At 45.2% G+C, this 26,030-nt stretch overlaps 1 protein-coding gene across 1 annotated transcript; it reads right to left on the bottom strand.

Annotated features, from left to right (window-relative positions):
- Positions 1-728: 728 nt before the first annotated feature.
- Positions 729-3,503, bottom strand: JUND (JunD proto-oncogene, AP-1 transcription factor subunit). The gene has a single exon (XM_074204797.1). The coding sequence runs from the start codon at positions 3,404-3,406 to the stop codon at positions 1,799-1,801; it is 1,608 nt and encodes a 535-aa protein (XP_074060898.1). The 5' UTR covers positions 3,407-3,503; the 3' UTR covers positions 729-1,798.
- Positions 3,504-26,030: the final 22,527 nt, after the last annotated feature.

Below are 26,030 nucleotides of genomic sequence, written 5' to 3'. Positions count from 1 at the left end.
CTAATCCTTCCACTGTCTGGATACCTGTCACTAGGGATGGATGTGTCACATGTCTTTGCCCTGATGGCCCCCCAAGGTATGAATGGCTTCCCCCTTCTCTTCTGCCTTTTTTTCAAGCCCCAACTTCTCTAGGAAGTCTTTCTCCCAGTTTTAAGGGCCTTCTACTCTCAAAGCTACCTTGCAATCACTTTGCAAATATTTTGCACATATATACCCATAATATGCTGTATATTTTATATACATACATATATATATATATAATATATATGCAGCAGGTATAGAAGTAAAGCAACCTCACAACCACCACAGGAAGCAATACTTGATTGCACTGGTGTCCAGAGAAGATGAATGAGTCTAGGAAGACTCTAGAACCCAAGGAAAACTTTCTCTGGAGGGTTAAAGTGCAGAATGAAGTAGGAATGGATCCGGCCAATCTGGAGCCAATAACTAAGCTGATGCAAAAGTGAGCATCGTGGCTTTGGACCTTAAAGGGTTGGTGTGAGAGTTTTCTTTCGATGTGAGTTGTTACGAGTGCCTCAGCTGGGTGACCTGGGGCAGATCCTCTTCTCCGGTCCTTAGTTTCCCCATATGTAAATGAGAAGTCTCAGCCAGACTTTCTCTAAGGCTTCTTGCAGCTCTGAATTCTTTGCTCTTTTCTAAAGCTGTGAGGTCTTTTCACTTGAAACCCAAGCAAGATACACATGGAAGCTATTAGCATCTTGGGGCAGCTAGGTGTGTGTGTGTGGGGAGGGGGGGAGCTGGTCCCTACTAGGTGACAGCAAAGCACAATCTGATGACCAAGTCACCAGAGCTGGGCGTCGGGGGAATTTCAGCTTCCTTTCGAAAACCTCTACTCAGGGGCAAGTCTACAGCCTCTGGGAAAGGAAGAAACCCGAGTCCGCAGCCCACCCCCGACTCGGAGCTACAGGGCCCCCCCAGGAAACCCACACTCTGGGAGGGCTGCTTGTCCGGGCCCCAAAGTTTCCGGGTTCTCTAATTGCGTGCAGGGCTCTGCCAATCAGCAAGCCGCCTGCCAGGGGCCCCCGCAGGCCGGCCGGCCAGCCCGGGCCTCCGTTCCCCACCCCATCCCCCAGCCCAGGGGCTGCGGGTGGGAGGGGTCCACCCGGAGCCAGAGCTTTACGTCAGGGGGGGGGGTGCACGCCGCCGGCAGCCAGATGTCCCAGCTCCAGGAAAGTGCGCCCAACCAAAAAGTCCTGGGCTCCGGGGGAGGGGGGAGGCAGGGGGAAGGGGCTGCGGCCCCGGGGCCGAGAGGAGGGGCGGCAGGCCCCTCCCCCAGGAGAAGAAGCAGGCGGAGCCGGAGCTCGTGGTAACAATACTTTACTGAACAGAAGGTCAGAGTACAGTCTTACATACTGGAATGTGGAGTAATAGCAAAAGGGGGGAGGGGGAGAGAGGGGGTGGGGCTTTTTCTTAGAAAAAAAACAACCCACCCACCACGTTGTTCCCAGTATAAACATAAATAGGGCGATTCGAACACTTCAAACAAAAAAAATAGCTTGAAATTCTGTAAGTGTCACATTTACACTTTGTACAAAGGGGGTGGGGGGGCTCGGGTCTGTGCAAACGGGACACACGAGAGGGGTGAGGGCGAGGGGGCGTAGAAAAAGGGACGGACGGACGGACGGACGGACGGACGCGGCTCCCCGGGCTGCCGGGCAGCGACAGCCCGGCCCTCCAGGCCCCAAGTCCGGGTTCCCCGGAGCTGGCCGCCCCCCGCCCCGGCCCGCTTCCCGGCCAGGCCCCGGGGCCGGCCTTAGGGTCCGGCGGGCACGCGGCCTCAGTAGGCCGGCACCTGGTGCTGCGGCAGGAGCTGGCAGCCGCTGTTGACGTGACTGAGCACCTTCTGCTTGAGCTGCGCCACCTGCTCCCGCAGGAGGTTGGCGGTGGAGGCCAGCTCCGTGTTCTGGCTCTTGAGGCTCTTCACCTTCTCCTCCAGCCGCGAGATGCGCTCCAGCTTCCGCTTGCGGCACTTGGAGGCGGCGATGCGGTTCCGCAGCCGCTTGCGCTCCGCCTTGATGCGCTCCTGCGTGTCCATGTCTATGGGGGACAGCGGCGGGCTCTCGCCGAAGCTGGGCACGTCGGGCACGATCTGCGGCTCGTCCTTGAGCGCCTGCAGGCGCGGGTGCGGCTGCGGGGCCCCGGGGCCCAGGCCGGCGGGCGGCGGCGGGTAGGGCACGGTCTCCGTGCTGTAGTTGACGGTGGTGCCGCCCAGCGCGCCGGCCGCGCCGCTGTAGCTGCTCAGGTTGGCGTAGACGGGCGGCTCGGCCGGGGCCAGGGAGGCGGCGGCCGCGGGCCCCGCGCTCAGCTCCACGCCCGCCCCGCCCGGCGCGGCCGCGCAGCCCCCGGCCGAGCCCGCGGGCCCGGGCGCCCCGGCGGGCCCCGCGCCGCCTCCGCCGCCTCCGGCCGCGCCCGCGCCCGCGCCCGTGCCCGCGCCCGCGCCGCCTCCGCCGCCGCCGCCGCCGCCGCCGCCGCCGCTCAGCTGGTTCTGCTTGTGCAGGTCCTCCAGGGCCTTGACGAAGCCCTCGGCGAACTCCTGCTCCTCGCTGGCCGCCACCTTGGGGTAGAGGAACTGGCTGCTGGTGGGGGTGGTGGTCACCAGCCCGTTGGACTGGATGATGAGGCGCTCCAGCTCCGGGGACGCCAGCTTCAGCAGGCCCAGGTCCGGCGACGCCAGCAGCCCCTCCGCGGCGGCCGCGGCCCCGGCCCCGGCCCCGCCGCCCGCCCCGCCGTCCGCGCGCAGGTGGTGGGCGCCGTGGGGCGGCGGCGGCGGCGGCGGCGGCGGCGCGGCCTTCAGGGTGGCCACCACCTGATCGCTGAGGTTCAGCGTGAGGCCGTCCTTCTTCATCATGCTGCCGCCGCCGCCGCCGGCGAAGGGAGCCGCGGCCGCGGGGAAGAGGCGGCCGGGGGAGGCGAAGCCGCCGCCGCTGGTGCTGGTGCTGCCGCCGCCGCCGCCGCCGCCGCTCAAGCCGCTTAACACATCATCATGGTAGAAGGGTGTTTCCATTCTCCACCTCCTCCCCCGCAGCGGCCCCGGGAGGGGGAGGGGCGGCCGGGGGGCGGGGCGCGGGCCGGGGGCGGGGGGAGGGGCGGGAGGACGCGCTCCCCGGCGGCGGCTGCGCTCTGGCGGCCGCGGCGCCTCCCGCCTGGGGACTGGCTGCGGGGGGGGGGGGGGGGGACACGCCGGACGACCCCTCCCCTCGCGGCGCGCGTGCGTGCGTGTGTGCGTGCGCGCGCGCGGGGCTCTTATCGCGATCCCCGCGCCCGCCTCCGCCCACCCCCACCTCCTCGGGCGCCGGGGTCCGGGAGGCCGCTGCCCGCGCGGCCCCGGCTCCGCCGTCTTATACCCTCGGCCGGCCGCGATGAGCTCACTTCGCCCGCTCCCCATTGGACGCAGATGACGTCTCCCCCAGGCCCCCCCCTCATTTACATAGGGGGCGGGGCAGCCGGCCGCCTCCCTCCTTCCCGAGCGCCGGTCGCCCCGGAGACGCTCTGTAAACTGCACAACAGCGCGCGGCCTTGTGGGTTGATGTCATGGGGGCGGGGCCCCCCGGGGAGGGGGGAGCGGGGGCACGGTCACGTGGTATTTTGTGGAGCGCCGCTGGCCCGGGCCCCGGAGCGCGTCAGGCCCTATTTATAGGCACAAAGGGAGTCGCTGGGAGCTGGACCCCGGAGCCCCTCCTCGGGCCGCCTGTGGGACCGCCCCGCAGGACGTCACCCCGGGGCACCCCACCCGCGGTGGCGTGATGTCCCCCGGCGGCCGCCGAGCCCGGCCTGGGCCCGACTCCCCTCCTCCGTAGACCTCTGGAGCCACCTTCCAGAAGCAGACGCTTTCCCTATATTCACTTACAGGCGGGCTCTGCATAAACATACGCACGTGGACACCCTCCCTGCCCGTGTACCCCCAGATATTTGTATGGCTCCCACCTGTGCGCATAGGCAGCGCGCGCACACCCCCCCCCCAAGACTGAGCCCCGGTACGGGATCATTGCCCCCCCAGCATCTCTGGGACATCTGTGGGGCAGAACCAACAGGACCTCTAGCTCTCAGTATCCTTTTAAGATTTCATTTATTTTGAGTTTTACAAATTTTCCCCAGATCCTACTTCCCTCCTCCCACCCCCCCACAGAAGGCAGCTTGCCGGTCTTTACTTTGTTTCCATGGTTAGCTCCCGGTATCCTAACTTAGAGGTTCTTAACCTGGGATCCGAAAAGATCTTGAATTTGGTTAGAAAAAAACTTCGATTTTATTGTCATTATATTTCATTTCACGTTTAATTTCATTCAGCATTTCCTTCCATTAAGAAAATGTGTGATAAACATTATTCTGAGAAGGGGTCCACAGAACAGACAGTCAAGGGACTCCTGACCCCAAAATGTTAAGAATCCCTGGCCTATATGGACGGGCACCCCCACTCATGCCATTGGGGGCGGGGGGGGGGGGGGACATCCTCCGAGCCCAATGATCCAGAGCTGTTGGGCCTGCCCCAGCTCTGAGCTGACAGCATGAAAGGCGGGTCAACGTCGTGGCAGCTGGTTATTATTATGCTGGTATTATTATCATTATTATGGTTGCAGTCAGTGGGAGGTGAGAGGAGCCACCCCAGAGCCGGAGGGGAAAAGGAGGGTGGTGGTTGGGGTACTGGGAGAGTAGCTTTAACCCTTGGCCCTGGGGGCCTCCTCCTACCAGGCAAGGGAACTGAAACCATAGGATCTAGCCCTGTAGGAGCTTTGGAGAAAGCCTTGCTCCGTGGGAGCTAGGAGGGTCCCTCAGGCTAGCCAGGTGGAGCCCAGAGCCTGGCATCAAAAGCAGACACTGCCCAGCCTCCAACTGCCACAGCATTAAAGGGCTGGTTGCTCTGGGTAGGTCGGGTCTCTGGGTTAGCAGCCTTGGGGCAGAGAGGTTGGCTGATCTCTTTGGGAGTTGAGATACCCACAGAGATGTCTCCATCCCATTGAGGGGCTGCTGGCCGCCTTGTCTGGCTTCAGAGGGCCTCAACCCCCACTCCACCCCCTATCTTGGCCCCAGCCCCGAGGGCCAAGCCCATCTGGATCCTGGCAGCTGGCACCAGGCTGGGACACTGTGAACTCAAGGGGGTGGGGAGCTGGTATCCTTCCCTCCCCCCCTCTGCATGGGGCTTCAGTCTGCCAGGTCTCCCCACCCTCTGGTAGTGAAGGAGAAAGGTCTGGAAATTTCCCTGCTCTGGGGGGAGGTGAGGGAGGCTTCAAGGGGGAAGTGGAGCTGGGGAGCCCTTTGGATTCTAAAGCGTTAACTTCAATAGCAGAAATAAAATACTCTTGGGGAACTTGAAAAGCTCTTTCCTCCACAGTTTCAAAAGCACCACTCTAAACACACACTCCCACGTCCACACTGTCACCCACACACTCACTCATACCGAATCAAATCCACACATAGTCACACCCACAGGCAGGTTTCTGAGAGGAGGAACACTGAGGGGGTAGAAGGACTTATGCAGGGGGGCACCCCATGGATGGGATGGGCTGACTCGGTAAACTGAGAAGGGCAGACTAGATAGGTCCCTTCCAGCACTAAATCTTATGGCCCTATAAATGAGACTGGGGTAGGGGGCAGTGGCAGATGGTCCGGGGTCTGAAGGCAGAAGAGAGCAGCAAAGGTTGGAGAGGTCAGGTTTTGGCAAATGGAGAATAAGAGATTCTGGGAGGGGGGTTGTCTGGAAGACTGGACATCTGCAATTAAAGAGGCTCAGGATCCTGGAGTGGGGAGGGAGATAGGGAATGAGGGAGGAGGGACTGAGAAGCCAAAAAGGGACTTGTAGAAATGAGGGCTTGGCATGAGAGGCAGAGATATGAGGAGTTTGAGGACAGATTGGTAGGAGCAGGGTGATACTTAGGGATCCCTGCAGAGAGGTTCAGACTGTTATTATTTCCCTAAGCCCTCTCTGCTTCATCTTCCCTTTCTGAGGGGCCTCCGAAAAGAGCCCAATTTCTGAAATAGGACCTTGGTCCTAAGGAAGAATCTTGAATCTTTCTATAGTAATTTCAATGAAAAAAAAAGGGAATAAATTGATATATGACAATCAAAAGGGCTGAGATTTGAGGTTTGGTAAACCTGGGATTGACTCCCATCTCAAACAATAACCATTCATGTGACCTTGGACAAGTTCTTTCCCCATTCTTGGCCTCAGTCTTCACATGTATGAAATGAGAGGGTTGGACTAGATGTCTCAGGTCCCTCCCAGCTCCAAATCTGATGATCACCAGTGCCTGTGAGGCTCCCAAAGGAGCAGCCTGAAGCCCTGGGAGCTAGTCTAAGCAGAGGAGTCCAAACCCCACCCTTTCCCCTTCCTCTTCCTTCACCCACCCCTTCTTCCCTGCCAAATAGGGCCTGAATGATCAGACCAGACAGGGAGGGGTTAAGACTTCACAATTAGAGGCTCAATTTAGAAATGAGGTTTAACGAGTTTGGGAATAAACCTCAAGAGGGTGGGTGGTTTTCCCCCTCCGGACTGGTAGGAGTAGAGGGCCTCTGTGGGTGTTTTTTTGGTATGGTTAGGTATTGGCTCTGGATCTGGCAGTGTTTGTGGTTGTGAGTTATCTCTGTGATTTTTTTTTATATGTGCATCTCTGTATAAGGCTATCACCTCTAGTGTGTCCATATGTTTTTGGGTCTACCTGTACATGTGTATGGGCTTGGGTGATGGGCAGTTTAGTCAATTAAAGAGTTAGAAAGGAGCTTAGAAGTCATAAAGTTCAACTTCCTCATTTTACAGATGAGGAAACTGAGGCCCAGAGGTCTGGAGATTTGCCTAAGATCATACAGGTAGAAAGTGCTAGGGCCTTGCAGCTTGGGGTATTAGAAAGATTGAAGGAAATTGAATCAGAGAGAACCTGAGATCAAATCAGTGTTGTTTTTCCATGACCCTATTTGGGGTTTTCTTGGTAAAGATACTAGAATGGTTTGCCATTTCCTTCTCCAGCTCATTTTACAGATGAAGAAACTAAGGCAATGATGAAGTGACTTGCCCAGGGTCACAGAATTTGTAAGTGTCTGAGGTCAGATTTGAACTCAGGTCGTCCTGATTCTAGGGTCAGCACTCTATCCACTATACCACTCGGCTGTCCACCACAGAAGAGAGATTCCTTTGCTATCGACACACTCCACAGGGCTGTTGTATGAATCATATGAGATGATGCAGAAAATGCTTTATAGGCCTTATGGAAATGAACTCTGGAGCAAGATCCGGGTTTGGATCCTGTGTGACCTGTAGGCCAGGCACTTCACCTCAGTCTCTTCATCTGTAAAATGAGAAGGGTGATCTCTGTGGTGTCTTTCAGTTCCAAATCCATGATTGTGTATTCTCCATAGATGTCAGCCATTATTATTGTTGTGGTTGTTATTGCCTCAGTTTACGGTTGTGTGTGGGCTAGATGTCTGACAGTTTGAATGGGTTGTGTATAGGTGTGCACCTGGCTGAGATTCTGTCTGGGTGTCTTGTCACTCCATCTTTTTCCCCATGCAGGGTGAGACATGGAGGGCCTGGAGAGAAGGAACATCAAGAACAGCTCAGAGTTCATAAGAATTTCACCAGCCATGAAGCCAGGGAATCCTACAAGCTGGTTCCTGCCCAGACCAGTGATGTTTATGTTCTGAACTAACCTGCAGATCAACTCTTCCCCTGAGCTGTTGGCCCCAGGCCCAGGCCAGCCCAGAGAGTTCTGGGCCCAGAGCCAGACCAAGGTCTCTTGTGGAGATACCCAACCCCCACTCTCCAGCCTTTCCCCTTCTTGCTCCTTTACTTGTTCCTATGATGGAGAATCATAGACTGTCAGCTGGAAGGGGTGGTGTGCATTGCTGCCCTTTGGGACCTCCATGCCCAGACAGCTGGGCCTTCTCCATGAGCATACACCTTTCCATCTACCCTCTATCTTGCTGAAGACTGTTCCAGTTGTTTTGGATATATTTCTGTCTCTTCCTTCAGCTTCCTCACAATTCAAAAGCCATCTTTTTCATGAATTCTTTCCTGAACCCCTCACTTGCTAGTACTTGCCCCCCCACCAAATTGCCTATATGAATGTAATAATAATTAAAAAAAAAAGACTGGCCACTGAGTTCAAATACAAATGAATTTATACTCTTCCTCAGGCCTTTTGCCAGGACTTTTGCCTATCCTGCCAGGGATAGGAAGGTCATCCACAGCTCTGTTATGCATGATATCTATGTGTTATGGTAGGTTATGTATGACCTTGGGAGCTTCTAAGGGTAGGAAGAACCATCAAAGGATCTCCTAGCCATCAGAAGCAGAAGCAGAAAATACCTAGTACCAATTCCCAAGTACGAGGTAGCGCTAACTTTCACCCAACCTGCTTGACCCTACCCAACACTTGATTGACCCATAAGCTAAGATATCACATTCTGAAAGGAGCAAGCCCAGCTGAGCAAGGGAGTAGTCTTCTCCATCACTGATGCCTCACCCTTAATTGAACTTGCTGGGGACTCTGCCAAGGGAAAAAAGGATTCCCAGGGTCACTATCTCTTCAATAGGAGAACTAGGCTCTCCATGTACTCCAAACTGAATTGTCCCCCAGTGGGGGACAGGGAAGGTAGGAAATCTTTTTAAAAAGAACTCATAATACATAAGTGAATCAGATAGGGAACGTTTTTCTTCTCACATGTAGAAAGGATAAAAAAAATGTATATAAGATGATTGCAATCAATTGAAAAGTGAATAGTCGAGCTTCATTGGGACATTTGCAAAGGAGTTGCTCATTCTCTATCTTAGACTTCATCTTAATGCTTATCAGGATTGAATGGGTTCTTTCAGTGATGTTCCTCTGTCTTTGTCATTGGGAGGCTTTCCCTCTTGGCAGAACTGCCACTGCTTCTGCTCTTGCCAATGGTGTTGATACAACTGGTTCAGTTTGTACCTGGCTATTCCTCCTGACTGGGGCAGGAGGTGAGGAAGGCACCAATTGCCATTCAAAATCTCACAAGACCCTATACCAAAATGGACAAAACAAAAGACAGCCCCATCACAGATACAGACTTGCCTTCGAGGTCATAAGCTCACATTGTTCTGTTGCTGGGAGAAGTAGGGAAGAAAAGAAAAAAGGAACATCTCTTCCTTGCCCCACCCCAGCTCTGCTGACATCCCTACAGCCCCCCTTTCCTGATCGTTCAAATGTTCTTCTACCTGAAAGTTATCAAGAAAGAGAAGCCTTCAGGACAGGGCTTGCCCCTTTAGTATACCCATAGAGTACCAGCTTAGCCAATTAAGTAAAAATAGGTAACATTTATATAGCGCCTATGATGAGCCAAATGAGGCAATATGCTAAGTCCTTTTTATAAATATTATCTCATTAATCAACTATGAAGGACTTGTTCTTTTCAGCAGCACAATAATCAAAGACAATTCTAAAAGATTTGTGATGGAAAATACCATCCATATCCAGAGAAAGAATTGTGGAATTTAAATGCAGACCAAAGCTTACTATCGTCAATTTTTAAGAGTTGTCTTAGGTATCATGATTTTTTTTTCTCTCTAATGTTTGTTTTCCATTTCAATTTGATTCATCTTTCACAACATGGTTAATATGGATCTATGCTTGGCATGGTTAAACATGCATACCCTATTTAGATTGCTTTCTGTCAGATGGAGGGAGGACAGAAGGAGAAAAATGTAAAACTCAAAATCTTGCAAAAGAAAATAATTGTTGAAAACTACCATTGCATGTAGTTGGAAAAATGAATAAATATTTAGAAAAACAAAAGCAAATATTATCTCATTAGATTTCCCACAACAACCTTGAGATGTAGGTGTTGTTATCCCCATTTTACAGATGAGGAAAATGAAGCAAACAGCAGTTTAATGAGACCACACATAAGATTGGATTTGAACTTAAGTGCTTCCTAATTCCAGACCCAGTGTACCACCTAGTTGTCTGTGTCATCATTACTAGATCACTAGAAGGGAAACAAGAAATCTGTACCTTCTCTGAAACAGGGTGAGGTTGGGAAATGAGGGAGGGGAGGGCCTATTAAGCATCCCTACGGGAGGATACTACATGGAAAACAGAGGAAGGAAAAATCAATATTTATTAGAATTCTACAATGTGGCAGCCACCGTGCTAAATTTTAGAGGAATAAAGACAAAATTGAGATGGTCTTTGTCCTCAGGGAGCTTATTTTCTATTAGAGAGAAGGCATGTGCAAAATCTATAATTATAGTGCAAAATATATGGAAAATAACCACAAAGGGGGGAGGGGTACTCCCAAGCTTCACAGTTCTGACAGATTGCTGTATCATTAATATTTCCTCATCCAAATGACCCTTATTTACAAACAGCAAAACAAGCCCTAAGAGGGACTTGCCTGAGTTCCACATCAGGTGGCAGAGATGGGAGAAGAACCCCGTTCCCAGAGCTCTTTGTCTCTTCCTTATGTGCCAGAATCATCATACTGAGCCAAGATACATTCTTCCCCTTAGGGAAAATGGAAAATCAATCCTTTGAAGAACCAAGAGACTCCACCTCCCCTTCCAAATCCAGAAGGGGCTCTGCCCTCCAAGATCTGGCCTTCCAGAAACTTGGTACTGTGTTCTTGGTCATAAATTCATCTCTGATGTTTTAGTCCTAAGGTTTTCCAATTCTGATACTGTTTAATCAGTGTTCTGAGCCCTTCACAGCTCTGATAGTCTGTTCTATGTTCCAGTCTTGCAGGTCTAATGTTGCATGTTCTATGTCCCTTTGGCCCGTCCATTTTTGATGTTCTCTGTTCTACATTCTCAGGATCTTTGGAACTTGACAATGTACTAGGTTCCACACTCCTTAATAGAGTTTTTGTCTTAGTTCAGTTTTTGGCTTTTTATTCTTAAAATAGGCCCTTAAGAAATATTTGCTTAATGATTATTTGGCTTCTGACTCCAAGAGTCTATGTTTTGTGTTCTGTGTTCTCAGCTTTCTCATTTCTGACCTGCTAGGCCCTAAGATCCCTTTCAATTCTTCCACTCTATGTCCTAAGGCCCTTCCCAGTTCTGATATTCTGTGTACTAAAGGCTCTCCCAGAACCTCCCGGTTCTGATTCTCTGTGTTCTAAGGGTCCTTCCAGCACCTTTACTCTGTGTTCTAAGGGCCCTCTCAGTTATGAATCTATGTTTTCTAAGGGCCATCCCAGCCATTATACTCTGTGTTCTAAGGGCCCTTCCAGCTCTGATCCTCTATAGTTTAAAGATCTCCCCAGGCATGATATTCTTTGTGCTAAGGGCCCTCCCAGCCCTGACATCCTGAGTTCTAAGGGCCCTCCCAGCTCTGACGTCCTGGGTTGTAAGGGCCATCCCAGCCATAACACACTGTCCTGAGGTCCCTCCCAGCTCCGACATTCTGGGTTCTAAGGGCTCTCCCAGCCATATACTCTGTGTTTGAAGGGGTTTCCCAGCCATTATACTCTGTGTGCTAAGGACCCTCCCAGTTCTGATACTCTAACCTAAGGATCCTCCCAGCCCTGATATTCTTTGTTCTAATGACTCCCAGCTTGATACTCTATAGTCTAAGGATCCTCTCAGTCCTGGCATTCTATATCCTAAGGGACCTCCCAGCCTTGATATTCTGTGTTCTAAGGGTCCTCCTAGCTCTGACATCCTGTGTTCTAAGGGCCCTCTCACCCCTGACACACTCTTTCCGAGTTCCTGTAATTACTGACCTGGGAAGAGGTTTTGCCCAGAGCTTTCTTCAGGCTTCGTGGAAATGAGTCTCTCTTGTCTCCACTGATCCAGTCAGAATACCTGTTGTAAAGAGACTAAAGAGGGCAGAAGGGTGTTACATGCATATGAAGGTACCTTCACCCCTGAGAAAGGGAGGCCCCCACTCTTTCTCCAAATTTGTCCATGGAGCAGTGAGATGAATGTCATTCAGTCTGAGTAACTATGCAACCTGATCCCAGGCTCAGTTCAGACCATCTGCTTCCCCTTCTTCTCAGTGGGGAGACAGGAATGCCCCATCGGTTCATGTCCTGCTCTGTTTCTACAAGACCAGATCCTGGAAGCAGGATATGCAGCAGGTGAGACAGGGTCGGCATTCCTGGCTAAGGCACCAAACATTCTAGGGCCCCCTCTTGCCTCTTCCTAAGGTCATTCTCCAGAGGCTGGAGGGTGGCTACTGTGTCTGGTGATTCTAGTCAATACAATGGCTTCTTCTCAATGTGTTGGGGAGAAGCTGGAGGAAAGGAGGGAATTGAGAACTCAAAATTAATATTAAAATAAATGAAATGCTTAAAGAAGAAGAAGAAGAAGAAGAAGAATGGCTTCCATTTCTATAGTGCTATAACATTTACAGAGTCTTCCACACTAAAACTTTGTGAGATCAGCACTACAGATATTATCCCTCTCATTTTAGGAAGAAACAGAAGCTCAGAAAAGAAGTTACAGCAGAGTCTTCAATTAAAGCTTTGGATCATAAGATAAGGGCTTAAATACCCTCAGACTTCCCTTAGAACTTGTTATTCACCCTCAAACACACTTGTGTGTTGTAATATTATGTATTAAAGTGATCTGTTTATGTCTTTTTAGACTTAGCTCATGAAAACAGGGAGATATATATATATATATATATATATATATATATATATAAATCTTTCTCTTGTACCTGAATTGCACTTCATAGACATTTAATGGGAATGTATTGAATTTAGTTATCCCCCAGGTCTTCTGACTTTTGATAATAATAATAATAATGAATTCACATTTATAGAGAGCTTTAAGTATTGCAGAGTGCTTTACTAATATTATCTCATTTGATCTTCACAGCAACCCTGGAATGTAGATGCTATTATTAATCATTTTACAGATGAGGCAACTGAGGCACAGAGAGGTTAAGTGACTTGCCTAGGGTCACACACCTAGAAGTATATGAGGCTGGATTTGAATTCAAGTCTTCTTCATTCCAAGTTCAGTCATCTATTCATTGGGCCACCTAGCTATCAAAATTCTGGCTCTAGGGGCGGCTAGGTGGTGCAGTGGATAGAGCACCAGCCCTGGAGTCAGGAGTGCCTGAGATCAACTCCGACCTCAGACACTTAATAATGACCTAGCTGTGTGGCCTTGGGCAAGCCACTTAACCCCGTTGCCTTGAAAAACTAAAATAAAAAATTCTGACTCTAAATCTTACTCTATATCTTATCTCAGATTAGCTGTAATTAAAAGGCATTATAAGGTTAAGGCTAACTAATAGATGTATTTGTAAAATTTCATGAAATACTTGTTATGATGCCCATCGACTGGGGAATGATTGGACAAACTATGAACTATAAATTTTATGGAGTACTATTCTATAAGAAATCATGAGCAGCACCTTGACTTTAGAAAAGCGTCAAAAGACTTGCATGTCATGGTTAGGTCACACTAATATAAATAAAATGTCAATTCTACCCAAACTAAATTACTTATTCAGTTCCATACTAATCAAACTACCAAATAACTATTTTACTGAGCTAGAAAAAAATAGTAACAGAATTCATCTGGAGTAAAGAAAGGTCAAGAATATCAAGAGAACTGATGGGAAAAAAATGTAAAGGAAGGTGATCTTGCTCTACCAGATCTAAAACTATAATAGAAAGTGGTAGTCTTCAAAACTGCCTTGTGCTGGTTAAGAAATAGAGGAATGGGGGTGGCTAGGTGGCGCAGTGGATAAAGCACCAGCCCTGGAATCAGGAGTACCTGGGTTCAAATCCTGTCTCGGACACTTAATAATTACCTAGCTGTGTGGCCTTGGGCAAGCCACTTAACCCCATTTGCCTTGCAAAAACCTAAAAAAAAAAAAATAGAGGAATGGGCCAGTAGATTAGGATAGATACCAAAGAAACATTAGTAAATGACAATTGTAATCTTTTGTTTGACAAACAAAGACATTAGCTTCTGGGATAAGAACTCACTATTTGACAAAAACTGTTGGGAAAACCAGAAAACATTATAGCAAAAACTAGACCTAGACCCACATCTCACACCCTATACCAAAATAAGGTCAGAATGGGTACAGGATTTATATATAAATGACTTGGTCTATAACAGATTAAGAAATTATCTATCAGATCTATAGAAAGGGGAGAAATTTATGACCAACCAAGAAAGAGAGAACATTACAAATTGCAAAATGGATGACTTTGACTATATTAAAAAGTTTTTTGCACTGATAAAACTGATGCTGCCAAGATTAGAAGGAAAATAGAAAACTGGGAAACAATTTTCACAGTTAAGGATTCCGATAAAGGTCTCACTTCTAAAAAATATAGAGAATTGAATCAGATTTATAAGATTATAAGTTATTCCCCAATTGATAAATGATCAAAGGATATGAACAAGCAGTTTTCAAAGGAAGAAATTAAAGCTATATAAAATCATATTAAAAATGCTCCAAATCATTACTGATTAGAGAAATGCAAATTAAAACATCTAAGAGTTACCCTCACACCTATCAGATTGGCTAAAATGACAAAAAGAGAAAAAGATCATTGTTGGAGAGGTTGTGGTAGAATTGGAACATTAATGCAATATTGGTGGACTTGTGAATTAATCCAACTATTCTGGAAAGCAATGTGGAATTATGCCCAAACAGTAATAAAACTGATCATGCCTTTGACCCAGCAATACCAAGTCTATAGTCAGAAGAAATCATAAAAAATGGGAAAAGTCCCACATGTTCCAAAATCTTCATAACAACTCTTTTTGTAGTGGCAAAAAATTGAAAATTGAGGGAATGCCCACCAACTGGGAAATGATTAACCAAGTTATAGTATATGAATGTTATATTGTCTATAAGAAACCATGAATCATCAGACTCTAGAGAGGTATAGAAAGAATTACAGGAACTAATGCTGAGCAAAGGGAGCAGAACCAAGAGAACTTTGTACACATTAACAACCACGTTGGGAGTTGATCAGTTTTAATGGATGTGGCTCCTCAGCAGTTCAGAGAGCTAGGACAGCCCTGGGAGACTTGATATAGACAATGCCATCCACATCTAGGTGAAGAAACAAAACAAACTACAGAATCTAAATGAACACTATGTTCACTTTTTTAAAAAATTTCTCTTACATTTTTCCTTCTTATCCCATGTTTTCTTCCTTTTCCCTTAGTCTTAATTCCTCATATAGAAAATGACTAATATGTAAACATGTTAAACACAAATGTACATGTACAATGTTCACTAGACTACCACTGAGAAGAGGGGGCTGGGAAGGCAGGGTGGAAGAAAATTGTGTAACTTCTACACATGCATGTGGTTGAATGTTGAAAATTTTCTATAGCATATAATTGGAAAAAGAAAAAGAAAGAATTGCATGAATGGATGCAGAACCAGGAGAACACTGTCTACATTAACAGCAACATTGTGAGATAATCAACTGTGATGGAAGCAACTTCTTTAGCAGTTCAGTGATCAAGGTCAATCCTGAGAGATCTGTTAAGGAAAGTGCTATCCATGTCTAAATAAGAAACCTTGAATTCTGAATGCAGAGCATTTAAAACTTCTTTTATGTGTTTTCTTTCTTTCTCATGGTATTTCCCCCCCCCTTAGTTCTGATTCTTCTTTCATAACATGACTAATCTAGAAATATGTTAAACACAGTCATATATGTAAAATAAATCAATAAATCTTGCTCTATCACATCCTTCTGCCTACTAATAATCACAATAATAATCATAATTATGTCTTCTGTTTCTTAACTGTTTCTTCTTCATAATGATCAGTTATGGAACATCACAATTTCCAAAGAATCACTCTCTACATGGAGAGACCCAAAGGGGAATGGGAAGATTCCTGGGAGGCAGGAGAAAGTCTAAGTCCTTGAAGTGTGCTCTCAACAAAGACTGATATATACTGAGAATGAGTACCTCTAATAAGTTTGATTCATTGATCCTTCTCCTGAGCACCTGCCCCAAAGCAAATGACAAAGAGAAAAAATTTTATAAATACAAAAATCTTTTTATTATTGCATTTTTTATAATAGAACAAGAAACAAAGGGGGGGGGAATAAAAAGCTGATCAAATAGAAATATGGGAAGAAATGATTAAAGTGAGGAATTTAGAGAAACTTTAGAAGATTAGTCTGAACTGATGCAAAGCATATTAAGTTAAAAACTAAACAAAAACCACAACCATGCAAGAAGCAGCACCAAGAGATAATAAATCTTGTATCAATAGGTTGAAATTCTCTGGGGTCCCTGAAGGTTATCACCTGAAGATGAAGAGAGTATCTGTCATCTCAGAAGAGGAATGGAAGATCATGGTTATGAAATGAGGCCCATGTTGTTAAACAAGACCAAATGTGCTGCTTGCTTTACCTAGCTGTACTCTTCTCATACAATTGTTGTGATGGAAGAATGACAAGGAGGACTCATTGGGAAGTGGCAGTGACATGAAGCATGCCTTTTATAAAAAAAAAAATAACATTAAGAGAGGCAACATTGTATAGTTAAAAAGTACTGGATTTGGAGTCCCCAAAACAAAGTTTAAATCCCAGCTTATGTTACTTGCTTAGTAGCTCAGCGGGGTAATTGATAAAGTGTTGGACTTGGAGTAGATAAGTCCTAAATTCAAATCCATCCTCAAACATTTACTAGCTGTGTGACTCTGGGTAAGTCACTTAATCTCTGCCTCACTTTCCTCTTCTGTAAGATGGGCAAAATAGCACCTACCTCCAAGGGTTGTTGTGATGATCAAATGAGATAACATTTGTAAAGGATTGAGTACAGTAACCAAACACATAGTAGGCATTATATAAGTGTTAGCTATTGCTTCTGATATTACTACAACTACTACAATAGCTTTCATTAGATAACTATTTCTTGCTTCTGGTGATTATAAGGGTACAAAAGCAGGTCTTGGGCAAGAAGATGATGTTCTTTGGGACACTGCTAGTGCTTTACACATTATTACTGCCAAGGGTTTCAGAAGAAAAAGTCATATTTGGATAGTAACCAACTGATTTAAAAATTGATTAAGGATTTCTGAACCATCAATGAAAATACAGTAATAATATGTAGCTGACTAGATAAGGGACCCAGTAGGACTAGTAACAAAAAACAGACTTTTACAAATTTAAACAAAAAAAAATTAAACTTAAAAGAAAGGAGGATATAGGTATATCCTATGTATCTCCTCTCTTTACACACACTCACACACACACAGACACTCTCTCTCTCTCTCTCTCTCTCTCTCTCTCTCTCTCTCTCTCTCTCTCTCTCTCTCTCTCTCTCTCTCCACACATATTGTTGCTGTTATTCAGCTGTATCCAACTCTTTGTAATTTCATGTGCCAAAGATACTAGAGCAGTTTGCCATTTTCTTCTCATTTTAAAGATGAGGAAACTGGAACAGAGTCAAATGATTTGCCCAGGGTCACACAGCTAGTAAGAGTCTGAGGCCAGATTTGACTAACAAAGATAAGTCTTCTTCAGGCCCAGCACTCTATATACTTCATGCCACCTAGATAGATGGGTAGAAAGATGGATACTTATAGACACAAATATAACATACATAGATATAGATATGTATATTTATATATATATATATAACATATATACTATATATTGTTACACTATATACCTATAGAATGTTTATATATAAGTATAAATATATATGTATCACACTAGTTCTTATATATATCATAACTACAACATAGAGAAAGAATGGCAGTATAACCCCTTAGAAATTCATAGAATTGGGGAGGATAGGTGGCACAGTGGATAGAGCACTGGCTCTGGAGTCAGGAGGACTTGAGTTCAAATCTAGCCTCAGACACTCAGACACACCTAGCTGTGTGGCCATGGGCAGGAAAGGAAACCTCTTTATAAATGTACTAAATATGAAATTGCCTTCATTGGGATCATTGAGACTTGGTGGGAGGAGACCCAGAGATGTGAACAATGGTGGAAGACAGTAGAGCATTATTTATTGGAAAGAGACAGTTTAGAGAAAATCGAAACTAGGAGGAATAAGCATGGCAGAGAAGATTTGGCTGAAGATAACTGGGGATCGAGAAGAAACACTGTTGTCTGAATATATATATCACATACCACTAGGACAGAAGGAGGATATAGGTGAGGAGGCGAACAGTGAAGGGAGTCCTGGATTCGGAGGTAAGGGACTTGGGTTCAAATTCAGCTACAGCCCTCACTAACTGTGATCTTGGATGAATTTTCATCTATAAAGTGTGGACTTGGAAGACCCTCCCAGGTTCAAATCTATGAACTTGTGAGTTCTGGAAATAGATCATGAATTAGGGGGGGTCATGAATTACATAGATATCTGCCAGAGTCAGATAGGAAACATAGTAATTAGAGCAGTAACTACTGATCAGGACTCAGGAAGACTTGGAATACAAATTCAGCCTTACCAATGTACCACCAAAGAAGATAAAAAAAATTAAGCCTCAAGACACTTAGCTGGGCAAGTCATTTAATCCCCATCTGTCTTAATTTCCTTATCTGTAAAATGAAATTAATAATAACACCTATCTCAAAGGGTTGTTGTGAGGATAAAATGAGATATTTGAAAAATGTTTTGTAAATCTCAAAAGGGTATATAATTTTAATATTATTATTATGAAAATATACAAGTCACATAAAGCTGGAAGGGATAACTCTCACAGATAATATTTCAGAATCAAGATTCAAAAATATATTGATGTATTCAAGAATTGATGAATTTTACTATAAAGATGAATTTTAATAAAGATAAATGCAAAATCTTTAACAAGTTTTTTTCTAATCAGTTCATAAGTATACAATAAGGAAGGCCTGATTGTTGGAACCAGGCTACAAAAGTCATTAAACTGTATGCACATACCCTTTGACCCAGTGGTACCACAATGAAGTCTATACCCCAAAGAGATCAAAGAAGAAAAAAATTCGTGTGCAAAAAAGCATTTATAGCAACTTTTTGCCTAGTAGTCAAAAAAATGGGATGCCCCCCAATAGAGGAATGGCCAACTGTGGTTTTATAAATATAATGGAATATGATTGCTCCATAAGAAATGACAAAGGTTTTGTAGCAGATGAAACTTGAGGAAGACCTTTATGAATGGAGGCAGGGTGAAAGGAGAACTAGGAGAACAATTTGTACAATGAAAAGAGCATTATAGGGAAAAATGACTTTGAAGGATTTGAAAACTCAGATCAATGAAGAGATAAACTGGGAGTCCAGAGGACAAAAGGTAAAATGCCCCACCCACCTCCTCCAAAGAGAGGAGGGACCTAATGGCAGAATGAAGCATACATTTTTTTTTATGTGGGCAACATAGGTATTTGTTTTGCTAGATTATGCATATTTGTCTTGAATTTTATTTTTCTTTTATTATTGTTCATATGGTGGAGTGGGGACAATGGAAAGGAGAGATAAGAAATGTAGTAAGAATAAACACACTTTTTTAACAAGATAAGAGAATGGTCCCCTGTTGGGACCCATTCCTGTTGTCTCTGCAGTTGACAGTTATGGAATCTCTTGAGTCTTAGAGTTCTGAGCTGCAGGAATTAAAAGCCTAACCTAAAGACTCAGCACCAAAATGGTGAGCCCTCAAGACCAAGCTACCCAAGTTAGAGGGTAAACTAGACTAGGTTGGAAAAATCAAGTCTGTTAAAACTTCAATGCTGATTAATATTGAGATCAGGCAATTGTGACTGCTATGCTTCCAGCCTGGGTGACATACTCATTCACTCTCAAAGTCCTATATCCGGGTGGCTAGGTGGCACAGTGGATAAAACACTGGCCTTGGAGTCAGGAGTACCTGGGTTCAAATCCGATCTCAGACACTTAATAATTACCTAGCTGTGTGGCCTTGGGCAGGCCACTTAACCCCATTTGCCTTGCAAAAAACCTAAAAAAAATAAAAAGTCCTATGTCCCCCCACCAAAAAAAAAAAAATCAATCAAATGTGACCTTTGATTGAGAAAGGCAATCTCAGGTCAAGGAAGCTGGCAGAGCTGCTATATTTTTGTCTTAAACCCTTAAACCAAATCTGGAGAATTGCATTCAGTTCTAGGTGTCACATCTTAAGAAAAGGCTAGAGAGAGTCTAGAAAATAGTGCCAGGATGTTAAAGGACCTGAGACCAACCATCTAGAAGAGAAGCCTTGCAGATTGGGAGGTAATAATAACTGTTTTCAAGTTTAGGATAGACTATGATGTGGAAGAGAGACTTCTAGATGACAGAGGGCAGAACTAAAAGCCATGTGTGGGGATTGGCATTGGATGAAAGAGAGGCCTTTCCAATCATAAACTAATACCAAAGTAGAATGGCCTGCTCCAGGAAGTAGAATCTCCTCTTTAAGCAAAGGATCATAAGGTCCTTGATCTAAGTCTGCTCATCTAATCCAACTCCCTATTCATTTTACAGATGAGGAAATAGAGATTCAAGGAATTGAAGTGACTTGCTGTGTCACATGGGGAGTAAGCATCACAGTTATGATTTGAACATAAAGCTTTCCACTGTGACACACAAATACCTTCCAGATCTGAGAATCTTTGATTCTGATATCTGTGTTAAAGTCACTTCTGTCATTTGACCTCAATTTTCTCATCCTTAAAATGAAGAGGTTGGATTAAACTTGAAGTTCCTAACCTGAGGGCCCTAGGTTTTAATAGATAGATAGATAGATAGATAGATAGATAGATAGATAGATAGACAGTTAGATAACTGTATTTTAATCTAATTGGTTTCCTTTATAAAACTCTATATTTTATTTTGTGTATTTAAAAGTCAAAATTCTGATTTCACCAGACTAATGATCAAAAGAAGATGAAGAAAATCTGGCCTGGGACTCTTCTCCCTCTGCCTCCTGTGATCCTTTGAAAAGGAAACTGGTTATGTAATCAGGATCAGGGTATAGCCTCAGTGCTGCCCTATCATCCAGGAAATATGAAAAGAGAGAAGGTCTCCAGTACCCTGGGCAGATCCTCTATGGCTATCTACCCAAAGAAAAGGAGAAGTCATGGGCAATAAAGATGAGAAGGCAGCCTGGAGTAGAGTTGTATGTAGGAAAGGTACAACCAGAGCTGAGTCAGATACTGTGCTGGGTTAATAAATAAAGCATTTTATGTTGAACTCACTACACTATAGGTACTATGCTAAAAACTGGAGATACAAATAGAAGTTTTAAAAAAAGATAGCTAATCTAATCCTTTCATTTTAAGGATGAGAAAACTGAGGCCAAATGGCAAAAGTGACTTGAACACAGCAGAATCAAAGAATCTCAGATCTAGAAGGGACTTGTGTGTCACAGTGTAAAGGCTTATGTTCAAATTTTGCCTCTGATAGTTACTTCCCATGTGACACTGCCCTCAAAGGGCTTACATTCTAATAATTACAACACAGAGAGGAAGGTGAGAAGGTCAATAAATTAGAGATGGAAACCTTACCAGTCCAGGGAGTGAGGCAAGGGCTGAGGCAGGTTAGATGAAGTATGATTGGTGTGAGTACTTCCTCGGAGGGAAGGTGAGGAACTTATCAATCAGAAGAGGAGTAGGCTACAGGGCTAAAGGTGTTTCCATTATGAGAAGGTCACTGGGACAGAGGTGGAAAAATAGCCTGGGGAGTTAGGAGCTCAGCTCTGGTTAGAAGTTTAGAAGTTAGAAGTTAGAAAGAAACATGCAAACCAGTTCCTGTGCTCAAAGATCTGCCATTCTAATGACAAAACACCCTCAGGAAGGAGACCTGTTGACACTATGCCAAGATCATTCACTATAACCTGGGCCATCTCCAGTCTTCCTAACTCTTGTCCTGCCATTGGACTTCATTGACTAGTGAGGCTGACAACTTTGTGCAATTCTTCATTTAAATCCAGTTCACTTGAAAGTCAAGCCATCACCCCATGATGACACTGGTCTTCTTCTAAAGTGAAGGATGAAAAACAGCAACTACAACAAGAATACCTCTATGGTGGGATGCAATTTACAAAGCACTTCCTTAACTATTTCCCCCTTTCCTCTCACCTTGGAACATTCGTCCACCATGCTAGTCCCCTTCTTTTGTTTACGGGAACCCATCTTTCATTTGCGGTCATTGTCCAGGCTGGCCATATTTCATTCCCCTCCTGCCTATACTTCTGACTCTCTAGACTTCATTACTATATTCCCTGTGGATACTTCTATTTATATGCCGGGTTCCTCCATTAGAATGTCAGATTTTGAAGATACATACCATCTTCTGCCTATATTAATTTTCCCAGAACTTCGTACCATGCTTAATAAATATTTGTGACTTACTTGACTTCCTGTCCTTCCTTTTGAGGAGAGCACATCAGGGAGGAGAATCCCAAGACCCACAGAGGAGAAGTGATTCATTCACAGACACAACTAGAAAGTGGTTTAGGATTAGTATCCAGTCCTCCCTGTTTATTCTCAACCCATTCCACGGAATTAGATCAAATTCTTCTGAGAGGAAAACCAAAGGGTTGAAGAATGCCTCTTGTCCAGTTTATGATGGGCAGTTGGATGGATGGTCTTAGAACTCATCCATGTGTGGAATTTTTGGACAAACACTGCAAGTGGACCTGGTCCAGGACTTGATCAGTGGGAAAGCTGATTGGCTTGCTTTTGAGAAATTTCAAAGATCTCTTAATGATCTCAAATTTCTCCCTAAAACATAACCTCATCAATCAATATCAATATCATGCTGGTGCTGGTATTATATAACCGTGGGATGCCAGTTTTCAAAGGCTTACAGTATCACTCACAGGGCAATGTAAAGGCACAAGGAGGGTATAAATAGGCTACAACACATAAAGAGGGGATGGTAAAGGAAAAGTGATGTGAAGGACAGCATAAAAGATATGATCGATAGGTAAAGAAATGCGTTGCTCTTATGTCAGAGCAAAAAGAGAACTGTTGAATAGTCTGTGGACTTGATAACTTTTTCAATGCAAGAGAATCTAAGAGAGGATCTCAACATATATATTTATATAGTGGATCAGACTTACAGAGTGAAAGAGGTGTCATTGGATGGACAGGTTTGGATGGATTAAAAAATGCATTTTTGGAGGGAAAAAACACTTTGATGAGATCACAGAGATCCTGAACATTTAAGTGAGAGTCCTTGGTGCTAGGAAAAGTCAGAAGGCTAAGGCCTGAGCTCTAGACAGAAAAAGAGGGGACCTAGTTGGAGTTATGGGGAGTATATGAGTGAGCAGTGTGGGATGGGCTGACTAGGCTTGAATACATTCTTGAGAATCAGGTTACTCAGGAAAGGTCAGCTTTTCCCAGGCTGCCTTCCTCCAGACTTTTTCCTCCCCCCACCAAAAGATCCTCTTTAAAGACCAGACTTCCCACTAACCATTGGATGCCCACTCCCATCTAGCCAGCAGGTGCTTCTTGAAACCCCTCTGTAAGCACCCTGGGGAATGGAAAGGGAAAAATTCCTACCCCTTATGCTTATCCTACAGGTATAGAGATGACAAAGAGGAAAGATCAAATCTGGGTTTGTTATAAAATCACAAAATTTAAAAATTAGATAGTCCTTAAAGGGTTCTGACCATAATCCCAAAGGAATCTCCATTACAACATTTCTGACAAGTAGTCCACCAGCTTCTTTGTGAAGGCCTCCAAGGAGGCAGAACCTCAGATCTCCTTAGACAATCTACTCCCTATATTAGAAAATTGCTTTTTTGGGATGTGGGTGATTTATATTTAAAACTGTCTTTGCTCCCTCCACCCCTTTTTATATAATGACTTCTCTCAGTATTTAATACTATGCCCCTAGGATAACCCTTTAAGTACTCAAACATAGCTTTAATAACCTCTAATTTCTTGAAATGGTTTTAATGTCAGTCCTTAATCTTTCCTTCTCTGGGCTAAAACATCTCTTGTTCCTCCATCTGCATCACCTGGGATATGAATTCAAGGCCTTTCCACATGGTGATCACCTTCCTCCATACACTCTCCAGTTTATCCAGGTTCTTCTTCAAATGGACTTCCATCAGTGAACTTAGAACTCCAGAGAGGTTTGGTCAAGGCAGAGGCTGCTCAATGCAGTCCTGAGTTCAGATTCTATTTTTTTAGCTACCCAATCATGGTCTTGATGTTTTACTTGGAACTGGTGGGTAGGTAACAAATACCTAGTCAAGCTTCTGAAATTGGTTTGTGTGACCTTGGGCAAGTCATTAATTTAGAAGATAAAATGGGGGGGTAGCTAGGTGGTGCAGTGGATAGAGCTCTGATCCTGGAGTCAGGAGTACCTGAGTTCAAATTTGACCTCAGACACTTAATAATTACCTAACTGTGTGTGGCCTTGGGCAAGCCACTTAACCCCATTGCCTTGCAAAAACCTTAAAAAAAAAAAAGATAACATGGGTTATGGAAAACAGCATAAAGCAGTCAAGTTTAGTGCATCCCATCTCCCCATCTCCCCATCCCCTACACACACAACAATGTCTCTTGTGATACTTTACATTACAGCTTTGACATTCTTCATTTCCCTCCCATCTCTGCCATTCTCTGGTCTTGGGATTTCTGCTAGCTTGACAGCAAAAAGATAATAAGATATATAGATATATAGATATAGATATATATATATGCTAATAAATGCTATTAACATGATTCTGTCTCTGATGATCCTGTTCTCTAGCTCTGACATTCTATGATTCTTTGATCTGGACTTCAGTCTTATCATCTGATGCTTTCTACTTGCACTTACTCAAAGGATTTATATAACAGAAGGGATAGAAAATTGTCTTGTAAATTGTGTGTGTGTGTGGCAGGGAGGGAGGGAAAGAGGGGGAGGGAAGGGAGAAGAGAGAAAGAAAAAAGAGAGAGAAGAGAAAGGGAGAAGGAGGAAGGGGGGGAGGGAGAAGTGGGAGGGAGAGAGAGAAGCACTAAAACTTGGCTGCTTTATGGCCCCAGCAAAGTCTCAACTTCCTCAGTTTCTGAAAAAGAGCCTTAGAAATGAGAGCTTGGGGGTGGAAGAAGATGAAGAGGTGGGGTGGGTCAGAATCAGATTTCTTTATGATTTATTGAATCTTCTTAAGAGGGAAGGAGGATATGTGGGGAGGGAAATGGTCCAGTCCTTAGAGATAATGCCTCCCTGAGGCAGGGGTTCTGGCCAGTCCTTGGGCAGGGACTCGCTGGGAGGGCCCCAGCTTTCCCAGGACCCTCCCCTTCTTCCCTTATCATCTACCCAGGCAAATGATCCTGAAGCCTATGTGGAGGAGAATCTACTGAACCCCGAGTTATCAGAGAGGGAAGGTTCAGCTGCTGGGAGGTCCAACCTCCCATGCTCCCTTCTGCTTCCTACCTTTCCTTTTCTTTCTCTTTCGCACCTCCTCCCCCCACCTCCCTCCTTTCTTTTCCTATCTCCTCCTCCTCCTCCTCCCCTTCCCTCCCCTCCGCCTCCCCCTCCTCTTCCTCTTCCCTCTCTTCCCCCTTCCTCTTCTCCCACCAGATCCAGGGGAGGGAAGAGGCCCACTGCTAGTGCTTGGTTTAACCCCTTCTAGGCGGAGCCCTGACCCAGTAGGAAGGTTTACAGAAAGTTTATGGGAGGGTAAAAACTAGTGAATAGAGTTACAGTCTGGATGTTTTCCTGACCTCTCCTCCAATCTTGTGCAGGAGGGAAAGCTACACCTGGATCTCTTATTATCCCAGGGCTAGCCCGGCTCAGGCATCCAGATCCATTTCCCCTCCCCCTTCAACCTTCAACACAATAGGAACAGGGAGAAGAGAGAGGATGGTAGTAATAGTAATGACAATGATAATATGAAATGCTTCCATTTCTAAAGGACTTTGAGGTTTGAAAAAATGTTTTCTTTTCAACATCCCTTTGAAGTACTTTATATGACTATCCGCAGTCTCTTTTACAGCTATAGAGATTAAGATTTTCTGGGGAAAAGATAAAGTATCTCTCTTCCTTTTCATAGAGAGGTGGAGACCTATGTGGGTGGAATGTTGCCTATACTATGTTGGTTGGTCCTGCCTGTCTGCTTGTCTTTGTTTTGAGAGCTCCTTTAGGTGGGAAGGCATATTCAGAAATGATTGTGACATCAAAAACAAAAACAAAAACA

This window comes from Macrotis lagotis, chromosome X (assembly GCF_037893015.1).
Source record: "Macrotis lagotis isolate mMagLag1 chromosome X, bilby.v1.9.chrom.fasta, whole genome shotgun sequence".
Classification (NCBI taxonomy): domain Eukaryota; kingdom Metazoa; phylum Chordata; class Mammalia; order Peramelemorphia; family Peramelidae; genus Macrotis; species Macrotis lagotis.
Note: the sequence above shows the minus strand (reverse complement) of the source record. Positions and strands in the feature narration are given on the sequence as shown.